General features: G+C 35.8%; 1 protein-coding gene across 1 annotated transcript; it reads left to right on the forward strand.

The window, feature by feature from the left end:
- The first annotated feature begins 9997 nt into the window (after positions 1-9997).
- On the forward strand, positions 9998-13338 carry LOC132068732 (probable pectinesterase 8). The gene is made up of 5 exons (XM_059462415.1): positions 9998-10366; positions 10645-10816; positions 11008-11214; positions 11873-12123; positions 12987-13338. Exons 1-5 carry the CDS (start codon positions 10053-10055, stop codon positions 13141-13143), a joined length of 1101 nt encoding a protein of 366 aa, XP_059318398.1. The 5' UTR covers positions 9998-10052; the 3' UTR covers positions 13144-13338.
- Positions 13339-13742: the final 404 nt, after the last annotated feature.

Consider the following 13742-nt stretch of genomic DNA (forward strand, 5'->3'; position numbering starts at 1 on the left):
AGGTTAAGTGAATGAATTTCGGGACCAAATTCTAAAGGAACAACAAGCTTTCTATGAAAGAGTTAACAACCTCATTCACCCGCTAAACAATACCAAGAGTGCTTCTTAGTCCCTGTTCCCTGTACTTAGATACTGCCCTTTTTTTTTACATGACTGATTGGTAAATTTGTAGTTTGAATCTGTATTTTTGAGTCCGGACAATATTACTCTTATCTTTTCTAATTTCTACTTGGGCAAATTACTTTGTCTTGTGTTTTATTACTTGCTTATCTCCCTCTAATTCTGCTTGTATTCGTTGACCCTCTAGGTCTGAGTTAATATGGCTGAACTTCTTACTAGCTTTCAATGCTTTTTGCTGATGCCAAAAGAGGGAAGATGAGTAGAGATGAATAGGATGAATAGGTGTAGAGATGAATAGGATGAGTATCTGATGTTCATGCTGAACTGAATAAAAAGAGAAGAGATGCTGGGGGGAGATATGTTGAACAAAAAATGAAGGATTGATATGTACTGATAATGTGGCGATCTAGTCAAGCCTTCTTTGTTTTGTTGTTGTTGCTAACATGTTGTAGGTGTCTTGAAAATGATGGTCTGCTTTGCAGGGGAAACATTGGGAAACTGGTTCCCAGAGGGAACATTGTCTATCAGTTTGTCATCATCAAAGGGGGGGGGGGGGAATTGATAAGCTTAAAATCATTTGTGTTTTGATGATTGTCAAAACTGACTCAAAACCAGATAGAGACCTGATATGTGATCTGTTCTCTATGCAGCTTGCACGGTAAGTAGAGAAAGTTGTAAAGCTGAGCTACTCACTGCCTGAAGTACAGCCGTTGAGCTGGCCAATGCTTTTGGTCAAATATTGAATGAATGGTCTCTATCCATCCCACATGTTCCCCACTATATATACAATATCTTGCAATAAATTGTGCATCAATTGGAAAACCAAAAAATCACCCAAAAGGTGCAACTGTCACACGACTCTCCAAGTTTTCAACAAAGCTAATCACAAACTGAAGGACTTATTTTTAGCACTGAAAATGCTCTATTCTCTTAGTTTGTTTTAAGCTTTGTTTCATATGCTTAAATTGTAAACCTACTCTTCTGTGTTAGAGGTTGTTTGTAGGTGTTTCTTAAAGTCTCAAAGTCAACTTGTTGGAAGTGTGTTTCCACAAGTTTTGAGTGGTAGGGCTAGAGTTAGTCTAGGTGTATTAGTGGTTTGGCTAGAGTTAGTCAAGTAGAGGTGCTTACAATCGGAGCATTACAAGTGAGGAAGGACTATAGGGGTTAATTCCTAGGTTGCATAAGCGTTATTGTAAAGGTGAGGGATTATGGGAGTTAATTCCTAGCTTACGATAGAGTTGTAACCTGAAGTTGCTCGTGTAGTGGAGTTGAAATCCTACTGGAGTAGGTCGTGGATTTTAATCCCTTGAGCAAGAAGTTTTTCACAGTAACATCCTGTGTCCTTTACTTACTGCATGCATTGCATAAAGGAACTGGCACTCAACCAGGTCCCTCATATACTGTTTGGTGAGCGCCCAGCCTACAACAGAGCTTTTTGTATTATTTTCTCCAAGATACCCTTCCCATAGTTTCATCTTAGTATTTATGACGTGCGGGCATAGGTGGCGCAGTTCCAGAGGCAATCGGGCAGGTTGTGGATCAAATTTAGTGAAATTAGAAGTTTCTAAGTTAAGGAAATTAAGATGTTTGACCAAAGTCAACATCAGGGTTAAATGTGTCTTTTTTGAAGTTTTGTAGATTTCATTAGGTCCGAAATGTGACTTGTCACTTTGTTGGACTGTTGGTTTGGGTCCTGAGGCGTTCTGATGTGATTTGGGTTGTTAGTTGAGAAATTAGAATATTTGAAGAATTAGAGTTGGTTCTGGTTAACATCAGGTCAAGACGACCTCTTTTGAGAATTTCGAGTGCGCAAGTAAGTTCGTAGTGTGTTTTTACGACTAAAATGCATATTTGATTTGTGTCCAGGGGGATCCCGGATGATTTTCGAGTGTTGGATCGTAAAATGGGAGAAACTAGAAAATATGGTTTCAGTTGTATCTAGTTTCTTTCATCGCAATCGTGATGAAAAGGAACCACTATTGGGTAGATCTGCGTCGCGCAGGGTTGCGATCGCGTAGAGGTAATCTGGACCAGGTTGTACTTCTCGATCGCGGCAAGTGGGCCTTGCATCGCGAAGGATAAATATGACCAGGACAGAATAAAATCTTATTTTGAAACTCATTCTTTCTAAATCAATTTTCGGAGCTAGAGAGCTCAGATTAGGGTGATTTCAAGGGCATTCTTCATGATTTGACTTGGAGGTAAGGTCCTAACCTTAATCTAAGTATTTCACCATGTTTCCATCCATTATTTTAGTAATTCTTCCCATGTTTTGAACCTAGAAATAAGGGTTTTTCCCTAGAAATAGGTTTTGTGTAAATTATCAAATTGATGGTCCAATTGTGATTACATTTCAACAATTTTGGGTATTCTTATTATTTAGAATATGGGTAAAATGAATTTATATCGACATTACAATTTTGACCTTCGAAACTCAGGATTGGATTTTGGGTTGACTTTTTGGACCCAAAACATTAAGATAGGAATATGGTGTCTGCATGTTAATATTCTTACATAGATACCGTATTTGAACAGATTGAGTTCGTTCGGAAGCTCAAAGGAAGGGCAAGTCCATATATTGACTCTTCAGACTTTGGAATTAAGGCAAGTTGAGACTTACTAGACTCTTTGTGACGTGTTTGTGTTGGCTATCTAATTAAGGAGTATAATGGGTAATTGGGGGTCACGTACTCTTGAGGTGATGAGCATTATGCGGTACCAATGTTATGTATGGGTAATTGATGAAGAAGAGATTAATCTTGTGAAGGGATGAATGTCAAGCCTACGAGAAGTGGTTGGTAGGTAGTGTTAAATCTATTGGTTTGGTATGATATTTGATTGCGTGGGCTTATGATAGCCATGTTTTTTAATACTTCTGAATATTGATTCATTGTGCATTCATCACTCCACATCTCATCTAAATTAATGAAAAAGGAACTTTATTTGGCATTGAATTGATAGTATGCAATTTCATGTTGTACGCGTATCCATTTCATATATTTTATGATATTATTGGCATGTTATTGATGCGTCATAAGGAATGGTCTGTAGAGTCTCTATTGGATATGGTACATGGTTGGAGTGATGATGACTTGATAACCTATTGGCTTATACCCGATGTGATTTGGATGATCTGGCATTCCGGGTGAGTATATGACATGATAGTCTACGGGCTTATACCTGACGTGATATGGAGAATCTGGCATCCCGGGTGAGTATATGGACCTCATGAATCCCCCACGAGTCATATGAAACCTACTGCCGGAGCGTGTGTATAGTGGTGCATATTGGCCATTGCATTTCATACTATTCCCAATTGATTAAATTGTCTTATTGAAACACATATATGAATATTTGGAAAAGAATAAGCTTTATGACTTGAACTGTGGACTTTATTATGTTAAATGCTTAAGTGCTTATAAACTGTGAAGCTTGATACTAACGAAGTGTGGAGGTGAGTGTCGAAAGGACCAACCCTCGTCATCGCTTCAGTTTAGGGTCGGTCAATAATGTTGCTAAGTACACGTGTTTCCTTATACTCACTCTACACTTACTGCACCTTTTGTGTGTAGGTTCTAACCCGAGTTTGAGTAGAGGATGAGATTCAGCCGATCATTGAGGCATGCTTTGGAGTTTAGGGTGAGCTGTTGGCGGTTCCACAACACTAGACTCCATTTCTATCTTATTATCCTGTCCTTATCTTCCATACGGTATTTGTAGTATTTCAGACTTGTATTCGTATTTGGTAACTCTTGTACTTATGACTTACTTGTTTAGGGGAGATGTATTACTTAGACTTGTTTATGTTATGTGTTATGAGACTTTTTACGAGCTTATGGGTTGTTTTCTTCTAAATTCCGCATGCAACTTATGTTGTAAGACTTAGCTTTATTTGGGATCGCCTACGAGTTTGGGTAGGTTCCCTCACGACACATTAGGATTTTGAGTCGTGACAGCATACTATCTAGCTTCACGTTCATGGCATCTTGCTAAGTCGCAAATTACTCCATCGTAAGTTGTGCAGTTCTATTACCCTTATCTATGCGCCTTAACCGTGGAACATCCCTGATTCGTTTCTTAGTGAGGGATGTTCAGTTAACATAAAACTCAGATTGGCTCCAATCCTCGCTCTTTTCCTATTTCTCGTCATAATCGGAGCCTCCGTCTACGTCCACATGATCATCCTCATTTAGGGTTTCATTAGAGTTTGAGAGTTCAACAATGTCACGTGCCTTAATAGCAGTTTGAAGAGCATCCAAAAGTTGTTCGTCAGCCATAGTTTTGCTGCAAACACAAAATCAATAAATGATTAAAATAACTTAGGATAATTAATATTGCAAAAGACCAACGGTGGGTGCAAAACTGTTTAGCTTAGAATTTATTTATTAGGAAAACCAGTTAAATTTGTTTGAAAGGGGTATTCAATAACGAAATTAATCTAATTATTTGTAAACTTTATTTTAAGGTTTGAAGCAACAAATACTATTAAAATATCCATGCAAGGTAGTTAATAATAAACGAAAAACTGAATAGTAAAAGAGAAAGAATGTCTGATTCGATCTCCTGGAACAATAATGTAAATTGCTTGAATGATGAACGAATGCTTGATTAATTGAATGTTTAAGGTGAACAATAGAGAGCAATGTTGTATCCAGAAGAAAAAATTAGCTAAGAGTACAGTTTAGGGATTACGGGGTAAATATAGATTTGACCTAGCTAACAAAATCCCCTAACCCTATGCACGTACTAGTCGTTGCTGGCGTGAAGGTCGTGGACTCTTTGACAAGATAGATCATGATCCCTTAAATTTTGATGTGTTGCGTTTGTCTCCAACTGCTATTTCTTGGACGTCTTGAATATACGAGATAACCCTCCGGTCAGTAATGTGTTGAGTATGTTCTGATCAGAGTTCAGACTGTCTTTTTCCAAAACCCATTCGCGCAGTGTTCTTGACCTATCAGACACAATTCTCGAACCCCTCAACTTATCTCTAAGTCTAGAATCTTCTTCACTATGTGCGCAAATCTTATGGCCGACACATATTTATCGATACGTGTGTGTATATACATGTATGTGTACACACACACACACACACACACACACACACACACACACACACACACACATATATATATATATATATATATATATATATATATATATATATATATATATATATATATATATATATATATTTAGAAAAGCTAAATAAATTTCTTAATACCATTCATAAACTACATGGTTTAAGTTAACAATCCCTAATACTCCTACATTAGTATCCATTCCTAAAAGTTCTTATCACATTATTATTTACGACAGAATAATTTCTACACTATTATTTACCGCATAACAATTCCTATATTAATTTCACAGCATAACAATCCATTACCCGTGTATTATTATATATATACGTCTAGTTTGTGTCATGATCCAAATATCATCGTGATGGCACCCACACTAACCCCCTGGTGGGTGAAACATCCCCTTAATTAATTACTTATTCAATTATCAAAATAACTTAAGCAACATGATCAATAATAGTAAGTCTAAGTCCATACCATAGATAATAATAATAAGTGCAGAAATACTAGTTATAATACACCAGAAAATGAAGTCACCCTACAAGAACTCTAATCAATACCGTCTAGAATAATACAATTGTCTAAATGTATTGAAAAATTCCTAAGTAAAGATAGACAATAGAGAAGGAATCCCAGGGCTGCATGGAAAGAAGGTAGCTCACCCTCGGATCCTGGTAGCTATAGCCTCAAGGCTAGGATCGGGGTCTGGAAGAAGGTCCTGCCTCACAATCTGCACTCAGAAAAAGTGCAGCAAGGTAGTATCAGTACACACATGTACTGGTAAGCATCATAGGCCGATTAAGATTAGCTCACACATATAAAACACAGAATCAGACAAGACAAGCAGACAGGTACAAACATTCACGCAAATCACAAATGATCAATAACCGAGTCATAAACTATGGTGAAGCACCTAAACATAAGTCTGGCGACTCTTTCACTATTGCTCATAATAGCCACAACACAAGTACAACCACAAATCCGATCAATAGATGTAAAATGAGATGATGATGTATGCAATGCAATAAGATGGATGTCAATGCAATGCAATGGCCAATGACACAACCTGTACACACATGCTCTGGACAGATTCTTAACCGTCTCGGTAATCATGACCCGCGGGAGACCCATGGTGCCCATGTTCCAGTCACTCCGCACAAAGCCCAGAGGTGACTTTCATCTTTCACTTTCATAAAATTAGCCACTCCGCACAAAGCTGAGAGGTGACTTTCATCTTTCACTTTCCATCATATGTTTTCAAAGTCTCTTTCCATCAATTGTTCCATAATTATTTTATCACACTTTTTTTCACAACATTTCCATGATGCATGAATGTATGAATGCAAGAATGAGATATCAATGAATCAAAAGCCAATGAATATGCTATGGAGATCACAAATCACAATAAGCCATAACAAGACTTGCGTAAATCACAACAACCATGAAATTGGAAACAACATAGAGTTTCAATCGTCATAGTGAATCTATCACCTCAAATCACCCAATCACATCAACAAGTACACCACATGTCACAGTGCGTAAAATAATAGCGACAAGCCTACATAATCAGAAGTCATACCAACCCAAGAGTGTATCCATCCCAACATCATGTATGAAGACCTAATCATGCTTTCTCCCGTCAATTCTACGCATACATACGTTTCACTAATCAAAGTCTGACGAAAGTAAGGCATAACCTACCTCAAATGTCGAACAGGAGGCAAGTATTACTCCACCTGAGCCTTCCCCTTCTAAAGTGTTTTAGAATGATCGAAGTCTAATATTAATAATGCTAAGTAAGTAAATTACCACAACAAGCCAACTAATCGGAAAAAGAGATGGGTGGAGAATTACTCAAAATACCCCTATCAACTCACGAGGGAAAAACGAAATTTAAGGGTGAAATTACACTACTCGTAGTCCAATTAGTCATTATCCTTAATTTCATGGAGTTCTAACCAAAATTGATCCTTCAATTTCATCAATAAAGCCAAAACCCCCAAATTAGTAAGAACCCTAATTTCATGAATTGATTCTAGGAGCCAAGGGAGATTCAAACCCAGAATCTATTAATCCACAAATCAAATGATAGGAATCAACAATTAGAACAAAAATACCCAATTAGATTAGAGGATTTAATGATTAACAACTTAGGTTTCTATAACCCATCACCCTCAATAGCCATTAACTACCATGGATGCTAGAAAAGAAAAGATAAATTACAAGATTAAGGTTCAAGAACTTACCCCAAGATGATTCCACCAAAACTCCTCTAGAAAATCGCCCCCAATGCACTTTAGGCTTAGGTTTTTGGTGAATGGAACTAATGATTCGAAGTTGCGAACAAAATAAGGTTTCTTGTTCAGTGATCTTCGCTGGGGCGAATCTACTTCCGGTTTCACGATCCCGCCTCAGCGAATACCCATCCGCTGGGACACAATTCATTAATTGCATCACACTTTCGCTCCTAGGGACCAAGTCCCGCTTGGGCGGATCCGCAGGGGCGAGACATCAGAAATCAACAATTTCCTGGTTTCACCCAGTCTCAACCCAAAACCCTGACAAACACCCGGGACCTCCCTGATACAAACCAAACATGCAGATACAAGTAAAAACATGCTACGAATCCATCCGTGACCTCGGAATTCAAAATGGAGGTCACTTTGACTCGATCAACCCCCAAACGGCTAAAACCAAGTACCCAAAACGCACCTGAAAGCCTCGGGAACCGAACTAGCTGCCCCACCAAGTCATAAACAACCCTACGGACTTCACGGAATCGATGAAATTTTGAAAAGTGTTCGTTTAAACAAAAGTCAACTACTCTTTCAAACTCTTTCAGTTAAGGGTTCTAATTCTATCAACTTTTACTAGAAACGCCCGAATACCTCAGGGAACTGGGTCGACAGGGGTAATATGGTCAAAATATGCATAACAACCGAACGGGTCACTACAATTCGTGAAACACCAGACCATCATTAGTAATTGGTCATGAGGAGAAAAAAAAAACAAAGCATTGTAATTGTAAATTTGTAAGCTTATCACCTCTGTAACTCTGTTACTACACTAAATTTGTTAACTAACTATTCTTTACGTTGTCCATTTCATTCTCCTTTATAGCATCCCACTTGAAACTAGACCTGACTTGGAATATCAACAATAGCCTGACAATAATAGACTTGTTACATTATATTGGTCGCAAGTTATCACTTGAGTTGCTTCCAAGAACATAAATTCATAAGCTCTGTATTGCATTTCTAGAAATGATAGGAGGAAGCATGCAGGACATTATACATTCCCTTCTCAGTGAAGGATGATTATAAGAGAGGTTCAAATAACGTCTTAAAGGTAATGATCAAAGGCATGAAGCCACATAATTGACTTCACAAAAAATCATAATAAAGGGCTGATATACTTGTTATCTCATCAGGATAAGGTATCTTAAACTATGAGATATTTAGTATGGAAAGAATTTTTGTGCTACATTCGAGTTTAACTAATTGAAGAGGATTGCTTGTCACACATACTCGTTACTATAGATATTTATAATGGATTTTAACTTTTAAGCAATCCGATTGTGCGAATTAAGTTCTTCTCGATGTGATAATTGCATAAAAAGTAAGTCCTTTTATAGTTATTGAATCATCCTCACCATCAATAATTACTTTCAATTAATTTGTTTCAATTTTATAACTATAGATATAGTTTCACAGTTTTTGTTAGTATGTCTAAAAATTGTACTCCTTTATATCAAGTGGGCTTAATTATGTAATTTGGATAGTGAACCAAACTGCTTCTTACCATTGTTTCAATGTCGATATTTAAAACATCTGAAACTTTCAGCAGTTAGTGGCCATTTGGTACTCCATTCCAGCAGTTGTGTTCAACACTTCATTTGATATTTAATGTATTAGCTAAATTGCATACTTTCTAAAATATATCTTATTAGTACCGCATATTACTTACACCATAATAGCAAAACATAATTAATATAACCGGCGCCCTCAAAATACGTTATAGGAAGAACGTTAATATATGTATATGTTAATAACCAGCGTAAAAGTAGTCTAATTGTGACATAATTCAAGGAATACGGAACTGAATATATACACCTCAATGAGTACGAAATTCACATAACTGACCCCAACTAATTTGTGATTGGGCGTATTAAATTGATTGATTACGAAAAAAAAATGACTTTGGTTTCAAAATGAGGATTCTTAATCTACCATATAAGGACACTCAATAACGCACCGGTAAATACTTATCCACACCGGATGCATGTTTACACCTAACTAAACAATTAACCTTAATAATCAACAAATCAAAGAGAAAATGCATTTCTCACTTATAACATGACAAACGATAATCGAAGGATAATGCTGAAAAATGAAATTTACCTGCAAATGGACACAAGTATAGTGAGTTAATCCATACTTCCATAGTTTAATCCGGTCACTCAAAACTCATAAGGAGACAAATAGATCTGATTTATGTTCTACCTATAATTATGAGTATTTTATATACTTCCTATAATGTCGCCTAATGCTTCTTATTTTGTCATGCTAGTTAACATAAGCCTCTTATGCTACTTCCTAATATCAGTTAGTAATTAGGAGTTACAGTGTGACAAAGTTAACACGTTAGGTAGGTACGTGCATTCTGCACAAAAGAGGGACAGGGTAATTTGCAAGACATGTCATCTATTCTTATACTTCAGTATTCAAGTTTCCTTTTTATCTTTCCCCGCATTGTTTTTCCAAGTTATATAAACCCAAGATTTCCTATTTAAAATATCTCATCCCTCTCAATTAATATATCACTCACCTCATTTTTCTTCCAATCAGAAAAATGCATCCTAAAGGCATGTATTTCCCTCTTTTCATTGCTATTGTGGCTATTTTTGTATCAACATCCTTCATGATATATGACCATTTAACTTTCCAGGTTCATCGAGGTCATCATCATCGTGATAAAAAAACAAACCAATCAATTTGTGACAATTTCTCCCCCAATTTTCCAGCTATAGATCCCAGCACAACTTCAATTCTCTGTGTTGATCATAATGGTTGCTGCAATTTCACCACAGTGCAAGCTGCTGTTGATTCAGTTGCGAATTTCAGCGCGATACGGAGCTTGATTTGGATCAACAGTGGCATTTATTTGTAAGTACTCGTACATTCTTAATTTAAGTTTTATGCACAAACATTACATGTTTATTTTACACCATCAGGTTAAGTTACCTATAACATGTAACTATTCTAAGTATAACATGTTTAAGGACACTGATACTAATGTAAGAAACTTTATACTATCCGTCCATATAAGTCAAATTTCTGCCCTTAATGGGGTTGGAATAAGTTTTTATTGTATTTTGTCGTTGAATATTAGTAGGTATCATTTGAGCTAGAAATTAAGGCTTATTTTTGTTTTGTTAATGCAGTGAAAAGGTGATTGTTCCAAAAAGCAAGCCTAATATCACGTTTCAAGGGCAGGGGTATACTTCAACAGCTATAATATATAATGACAATGCCAATTCTTCACATGGCACATTTAACAGTGGCTCTGTCCAAGTTTTCTCCACCAACTTTATCGCTAAGAATATAAGTTTCATGGTATATCACCATCGCTCAATTTATAAAATTGAGTTTAAACTATATGCGCTGACACTAATAAATTAGTACTAACATGCTGTAGGAGATTAATTAAATTACATATTATCGTGCAATAAATAATTTTTATGTTGTCAGTGTTATAACTTACATCATAGGCACAACATTGCACTATGTTATTTGTGAGTACACAGAATGTAGCTCCGATTCCAGGGCCTGGGGCGGTAGGAGCACAAGCAGTAGCCATTAGAATAGGAGGAGACCAAGCTGCCTTCTGGGGTTGTGGATTTTTCGGAGCTCAGGATACCCTTCATGATGATCGGGGTCGCCATTATTTCAAGGAATGTTACATTCAAGGTTCTATCGACTTCGTTTTTGGCAATGGCAAATCACTTTATGAGGTACGTATATATACCTAAACATGGATGGATCTTCTGGAAAATAAAAAGTACATATAGCTAAGTTTCATATGAATATTAGAGTACAAATTAATGTGCACTTTCACGGGAGTGCCTAAAAAGTTGGCCCTAAATTAATTTCCTTTATATTATTTTAGGGTGAAATCCCAACAGAAATGTAAAAGAACATCCAAAAGAAATGAAAAAATGTACAAAAAAAAAAAAAAAAATTACTAAGACACTAGAGATTTTAAATACCTTAAAGTGAAGAACAGATGGAAGACAAGGTTAAAATTGGAAATAAAAATGAATCTCCATTTATTCAGTTTAAACCAAACCTACGTTTTATATTAAATCATGTAATATCTCATTTTTAGTTCGATAATCAAACTATCTTTAAAAGTATATAATTATTTAATTCTAGTATTATATAGTCGATCCCATCCTCATAATCTTAAGATAATCTGTTCTTTAACCAAGCAACCCCATACAGTATGATAGAATTTGAACACTATCATATCACATGAAGATAACTATGGCTATTGGCTAATAGTCCATTAAAAGTGAGAATACTAACTTGAAAAAGTAAGGCTGATTAGCTTGTTACAACGCTAACTATAAGTTAAATTTTGAAGTGTGATGTACATTTGTTAAAGTGCAGAACTGCCAATTGACATCAATAGCGAGTCCAGGATCAAGGTCGATAAATGGAGCAGTGACAGCACATGGCAGAGCTTCAAAAGATGAAGACAGCGGTTTTGCATTCGTTAACTGCAATGTGGGAGGAACTGGTCGGATTTGGTTAGGCCGAGCTTGGAGGCCTTTCTCTACTGTTGTCTTTGCTAATACTTTCATGACTGATATTATTTCTCCTGAGGGATGGAACGACCTCAACGACCCTTCAAGAGACCAGTTAAGTTCATATCATCGATGCATTTCATAAATACTTCCCGTCCACGGATTCAGGATTTAATATACTCCCTCAGTCCCATAATAAGTCTCATCTTAGTCAAATTCTTTTGTCCCATAATAAGTGTCACCTTAGGAAACCAAGACATAAATTGACTAGTTTTTTCCAATTATACCCTTAGACAATAAAGTAACATCTAAATGATGATTGGAAAGATCACATAGTAACTTGATATTGTTGGATTCCCAATGTCAAAAGGTTTACTTCTTATACATGCTCTAATCAAAAGGTAAAAGTCATTATTTTATTATATAGGGGTAATTTGGTAAACATCACATTGCATTATAGGTTTCTTAATGTGCGTGTTTTTGGCTAAGGTGACACTTATTATGGGACGGTTGTAATAGTTAAAAAGGTAGATTCTAAGGTATATATGTCAAACCTTATATATTTATACTTGTTTTTCATATATATATATATATAAGGTTCAAACCAAAAGTTGGCGAGTTCTGCCACACATAAAATTATATATATATATATATATATATATATATATATATATATATATATATACACACATATACACACACATATACATACTCTGGCTGCAAGCATGCAGTTGATGCATTCAAAGTTGCTGCCATAGAGATGAATCTGCTTCTGATCAACGGCTGCGGGTCAAAGATTAGCTTTGGCTCAACTCATATATACATTTGAACAAGTTTAAAAGATTTATATCTATGTATATTGAGTTCCAACAAATTAAAAAAGTTAGTCTAGTTAATGCGGTGACATTTTGATCTTCATCACTTTTTTTTTTAAATGTACGTCCTCATTCATAAATTGATCAGAATTATGGTTACAGGACGATCTTCTATGGGGAGTACAATTGTTCAGGAGCAGGATCAAACATGTCACAAAGGGCATCATATGTTCAAAAGCTTAATGATACCCAAGCTCTTCCCTTCCTCAACTCGTCTTTCATCAATGCTGATTTATGGCTACAATCTTTCTCTAATTAATTTTTTTTTATTTTCTATGTACGAACATATTAATTACTTTGCATACAAATCATATTTAAAAACTAAAATGTATTGGCTTTTATGCTTTTATATTCTTTCTCATATCTTCATTAGGCGACGAAGAGAGATTGATGTTGTATTGTACATTAATAACCATCAATATTCTTCAACTGGAATAAAGTGAATATTCTACTCTCTCCGTTCCAATTTAAGTGTCTTAGTTTGACTAGGCACGAAATTTAAGAAATAAAAAGAGACTTTTGAATCTTGTGGTCTAAATTAAAGATGTGTATAATGTACTAAAACTTAAATCTTGTGGTTATAAACTTATCATTTAAGATGTTTGAATTGTCAACTTACTAAATCTAAGACTGTTTTTGGGACGGATCAAAAGCGAAAGTAAGACACTTAAATTGAGACGAAAGGAGTTGTGTAGCTCGGATTCTTTTAGTTAATTAGAAAAAGTAATGGACTATTAAGGAAGGTATTGAGATATTTTACCTCTTAATAAGCCTAGCCAACAAAAATCTTCCATTACCGTATTTACGCTTAAGGAAAAAAAAAAAGAAGAAGAAGGAACATAGCTAGTAATAGGAAAT

This window comes from Lycium ferocissimum, chromosome 8 (assembly GCF_029784015.1).
Source record: "Lycium ferocissimum isolate CSIRO_LF1 chromosome 8, AGI_CSIRO_Lferr_CH_V1, whole genome shotgun sequence".
NCBI classification, from domain to species: domain Eukaryota; kingdom Viridiplantae; phylum Streptophyta; class Magnoliopsida; order Solanales; family Solanaceae; genus Lycium; species Lycium ferocissimum.